The sequence below is a fragment of the Vollenhovia emeryi genome, unplaced genomic scaffold, assembly GCF_000949405.1.
Source record: "Vollenhovia emeryi isolate VEMERY1.0 unplaced genomic scaffold, V.emery_V1.0 DF939285.1, whole genome shotgun sequence".
Taxonomy (NCBI): Eukaryota; Metazoa; Arthropoda; class Insecta; order Hymenoptera; family Formicidae; genus Vollenhovia; species Vollenhovia emeryi.
This window is the reverse complement of record NW_011967081.1, coordinates 177,430-182,919: the sequence shown is the minus strand read 5'-3', so window position 1 is coordinate 182,919 and position 5,490 is coordinate 177,430. Positions and strand designations below refer to the sequence as shown.

The 5,490-nt window shown below is 38.2% G+C and overlaps 1 protein-coding gene across 1 annotated transcript in view; it reads left to right on the top strand.

Moving 5' to 3' along the window:
- LOC105559206 (low density lipoprotein receptor adapter protein 1-like) overlaps positions 1–5,490 on the top strand; it is a 64,330-nt gene that overhangs the window by 51,213 nt on the left and 7,627 nt on the right. Inside the window, exon 3 of the mRNA XM_012007318.1 lies at positions 2,492–2,604. Coding sequence (XP_011862708.1) covers positions 2,492–2,604 — 113 coding nt within the window. The remainder of the gene's footprint in view (positions 1–2,491; positions 2,605–5,490) is intronic.

Genomic DNA, 5,490 nt, shown 5'->3' with positions numbered 1-5,490 from the left:
GTCTCTGCTAGAGAAACTGATTTATGCAATAATCCGCCGTCAAGTTTATATAATTTTCATTTTGCACTATTTCTGTACGATACGTACTGTAAACGTTAATTAACTTTCGAACACTCCGAGTATTATCACGGTTTCGACTGTTGAGCGGAGGAGCGTTTCTATTTTTGTAATTTCAAGATAATTTGCTCTAGCTCACTGATTAAGATGTTTCTGTCGCGATGCAGGAGTTGTTCGCGCGTCTAACAGGATCATCTTGCCATGTCGCAACCATAAAGGCAACTCCGCACTTCCGTCATGCAATTCCTACTTGCAAGTAGTTCTCGCTGATAATACTATTCAGTATTTGCAAGCAAGAAGCTACTGGTACAAGACACTCTAAATTACAGCGTATATGTAATCCGGACTAATAGATATAAGTTATTATGTTAATAAACGTAAGTTGCTGCTTTCGCCGAGCAGAAATAGCGTATCTCGGATTAGGATTCCGTGAGATTGTAAATAAAACGAAGAAGTCGCGAAGAAAGTTGAGAGCTGGGTTACAACATTTTGAGTTTAATTCTCAAGTTTTTCTTAAAATAAGACGATGAAGTGAGCTGGTATATATCAATTTATCAAAGGAGTAAGAAATATCCAATTTGTTTTACAAATAGTTGACAAATGCATGGTTAAATAAGCCCGCTTTCGTAAATTAGGCGCGAAAAAATATAAAATCTTTGTTTGTTAAGAGGATCCCGTAGCCGTTCTGTATTACCGACAGAATTACCATTTTCGTAGTTATAACCTTTCGTCGTATTAAATTCATGGAATCAAAAATGCTTGCGTACAATGACAGTATATGCATTGATAATCCCAGGAAACTCCAATTTTATACCAAAAATGAGTAAAAATTACAAAATTCATATAATTGATCACATATAACCTTGTAGACGCGAACTGTCACTCCGTCATACTTGTGCTTCGTATAAAAGTTCTACAACTTGTACTCACATGAAACTGAGTTTCCTAGGATTCGATGACATGTAGAATTACTGTGAAACCCTCTAAATTAGGATTAGAGGTTTAAAATAAGAGTATAGTTAGTATGAAATTTTCGCGTATGGGTGTGATGTATCGTAGTAGTGTGTCCGTGTGCTCACGTATGCTGCGTTTCGTGTTTAGATGGCGCACACCATCAAAGGCTGGGGGATCCTCTTAAAAAATTAAGAAGAAACCTGAGCGTGGGATTCGAGTCTCGTTATCATTGCGAGATTTTCTTTTTTTTTTCGCGAAAGAATTTGCTAATCCGTGGAACCTGCGGAACTTCACTTAAACTGTTTTCGCAAAATTTTATTCGAAACATATATGGTTTGAAACTTATTTTCTTAGTCGCTTAAAAAAGTTTGGATTATTCATTCGTACACCTAATAATTATTTATGCCACTCCCTTTGCATTTGTTACTCTAAAATCTATTTAATCAGATTGCGAAGACATCGCGCGAACCTGTATCCTTCAGCAATACCTAACTCGCGACAGAGAGACCGGATGCAGAATCTGCTCGGGAATCACCGGATTAGGGAACGTACCGGAATCTCTTGTGAGACGTTCGCGGCGGGGAATCTCCATGCGCGGGTTAAATCGTTAAATGGACCGCTTAATCCGCGCGAAGACCTGTAATTGCGTTGCAATGGAGCGACGCGACAGAGCTCATGGTTTAGCAACGAGACATTTGATTTTCGAAAAAGGTAATCGAGCTGTTGCTTCACTTCACTCGGGTTTACACCGCGGATTTCCCGGGCGCATCTCGAACTGCTCCAGGTACTTGGAGCTAAACTAAACATCGTCTTTTGCTCGAGTAAATGGTGAAATTGTAATTGTCGACGCAATGGAACGAAATTAAGAAATTCACCCTTTGGTTGGATCTTTCATCGGATGATGAGACTTGAGCTTCCACAGTTGAGAAAAAGGATGTTCTGCTAGCCGCAGATATCAGGAAACTAATTAAGGAAAATAATAGATTGCTTGAGGCAAAAATTAATAGTAAAAAGTTTAGTAAAGTAAATATTTAAATTAACGGATTTCTCTCTCTGCATCCTTCACTCTATTAAATGTACATATCAAATCTTAAGAATATAACAATTGTTACGTAACTCTAAAATAAACTCAATTGATTGGAAATTAGAATAGCAATATTTATATAATTAGAGAGATTAAAGTATAAATCGATAAAAAATAGAACAAATTACATTTTATTATTATGAATATTTTTCTTCGTAAGAGCTGCAAAATAAAGAAACACTTGAAAGTTTTTTACGATTCGATATTCCGTTTTCATAAAACGTACATTTATATGTAACGTATCTTTCTTTATGTTACATCATTTTTATGTTATACAACTTTACAACAAAAAGGGATGGAGGGAAGAGAATAAACACACTCTTAAATTACAAACTCTCTCATTATGCGATAAATGCTTCGACGCGTCATTGTATTTCTTGTCTATGTTAATTACAGGCGAAAGCAAGCGGAAAGAAATTGCAAAGAGTCTCTTTGGCTGTGAGCCTGAGAGGAATTAGAATGACGGATTTGGCGACCGAAGAGGATCAGCTTCAGGTGTCGATATACAGGTAGGATTAACATTAGATTAACAATAACAATAATTTTCAGATTGATGTTAAATGCAATTAGCAATTTACTCTGTCATTAATTTAAAAATCTGATAATGAGCTGCATTGAATTACATTTAAACGCAAGTAAAATTTTCTCGAACATTGAAAACTAATATCGGAAACTAGAATACAATAATATTGACTCAATTAGAAATTAGAATAAATTTCAAGGAGAAATACAGCGTATTTCCCTGGGGGGAATATTTTTGTCTGACGAGCGAAACGCGATAATGAATAATTGTTTTTCGCGAAACACGCGCGCCAGCCCGCTCGACTGAAATTTTAATCGTGCCGAGTGAAACTCGCCGTGATTTGCTGCATATTTAGCCGATCTGGCGTCGAATTGTATTTGTTGTACGTATGCCTGAGAGTGCGTCAACAATCCCACGTAATGACGACGTGATGGCGATGGCGCAGCGAGCGATACGATATGCGATGAATGCGATTTCGATATTCGTTACGGGAAATTGCAGGCGCGACAATTTCCGATCCACGAAGCCTCTTTCTCTATCTCGTCGAGCCGTCGCTCGATTTGTACATGGTGATATTTTCAATCTTATTAATGGTTGAGAGGATTATAAATTATAATATAATATACGTAGTATTTGGTGACAACAATTTGTTGCATTAGTCCCGATTTGCAGTATTTTATGCGACACTCAAGCGACACTTTGAAATTGATTTTATATTGAAAAGAATATTGTTTTAATATAAAAATTGGATAACTTTTCACGTGTGTACATTGTTAAAAGGAAATTAAATATAAAATTTATAAATTTATTACGAGTAAAAGGATATTCCGCATTCTATGTTAAATTTACATATATGTATTTTAGTATATATAATTTATATCTCTTCTTCTCCCTCCTTTTGTTTATTTTTAAACAGAAATGTGCATTATTATTGTATTGTTTTGAATTTTTTGTAAGAAGTTAACGTAAAGGACTTTAACCTGAGGTTCCATAATCAAAAATTTTTCAATTAAAGGTAATTTTTGTTTTATATCGCCGAAGAAATGATCAGTGTCGGTCTGAAAGATTAGCGTGCTCTTCCCGTTCACCTTTTAAAAAAATTAAATTCACATTCACGTTCAGTAAAACACTGAATTGAAGCGTACTTGCGGGACGAATAAACGTAAAATATATTATATTAATTGCTTGCACGGCTCGATCTTACGCGGGAATATGTTACGGCGCATATAATGGAACGAAGAATAATTGCAGCGACAAGAAAGATGTGCGGTAAAAAAAAAAAAAAAAACTTGGAGAGACATATCGCGTTCTGGGAGAGAGTCTCGCCGAATTTCCGCGCGGCGCGAACGAACGGACGACCGAAATGAACTTTTCTCGCGATAATGATCCCGCGGACTCGTTAGACCGGCCGGCGAAATACCGAGCGGTGGTTTCCATTGTTACGGTGAAAACCCGCCGGCGGTGGGCTTTGTTCCTCCGGTGCATAATACGCCCGGAGGTGCGCTAAAGTGGCGAACGAGAAATTTCATGGGACGCGTGAAAAAAGAACGACGACGGCGTGCGCGGCGAGGGTTGACGTGCCGGTTATAAATTCTCTTAATCTCGCCGCTCGGCACCGTTAATGGCGAGTTAATTAACCGGCGTGCAAAGACGCGCGGCTGAATAAAATTAAGCCGCGGGATTAAGAGCGTTAAAGAGCATTATTTCGGGGGCCGATGGCGTTATCGGGTCTAACCCGCAATAGCGTAACTTGGAAATTCCAATACTAAAAGAGAGGGGAAGAGGAAGGAGATGAAAGGGCAAGTGGGTGAATGGAGGAAAGAAAATAAGGGCGAACAAGGGGGAAGGAAGGAAGAAGGATGGAAAAGCGGGAAAAAATTTTAAGGAGAAGAGAAGGTTTGTAAAAACCAAGCCTCGTGCGAAGAAATAGAAATCATTCTATGATTATTATTTCTGCAAGAATCACTTTATATGTATACGTATATTGAATCGTTCTATTTGAATTACTATTATTACTATTTTGCGCAATATTATATGTACCTGTCTTTCACCATGCACGTATAATATTAAACGTTGCGAAATTTATATGATTACATTACATACGCGTATATTACAATTTAATTATAACTTTATTTGACCGTATTGATTATGAATATTTATTGAAATGAACCGAGCTTGTTATCTAGAATGAGAGATGAAAATTCCACCTTGATAAGGAGCTCGTAAAACGCCAGCTCATTGTGTTCATTCTTTTGTAACCGCCGGCAGTGCATTTTGCTCACGCCGCCCTTTGCATATTACTCTCGTTTCCCTCAGGGAATTTAGGATTCGCCTAAGTGCCCTCCAGCAAATTTTCGACTATTATACACGGCGAGCGAATACCGCCGTGCGACATAAACGGAAGCGGCTGCCGTTGCGAGCGATGGGCGTGGATTTGCATATCGCAGTTGCGTCGCGCCGGATATGCGTGCGGACTCGCGCGGAAGATCGAAAGTTATCAGTATTGTTAAGAACGGCATTGCTAAACCGCGTGAAGACGGTTAATGTGATAGATAACAATTAACATCTACTTTCAATGGAAGAAAAACGATTGCAGATCCCTTATCGATAGACAACTTCTCACTTAAGGGGATGCTGGAGTGACGGCTAAACTCCGACGGGATAGTTTGAAAATTTCAAAGACATAATGCGATACGAATTCGACTTCAAACCCCAATGTTTTTTATATGAAAATGTTCTACTGTGCAGTCCACACACCGCTCTGGTATTATTTTGTACATAAAAGCCAATAATAAGATTTACAAACGCAAAAACTGTATGCGACTCTGTCGGTAAATCAAACCGCTCCAGCATCCCCTTAAGGTGATGCTGG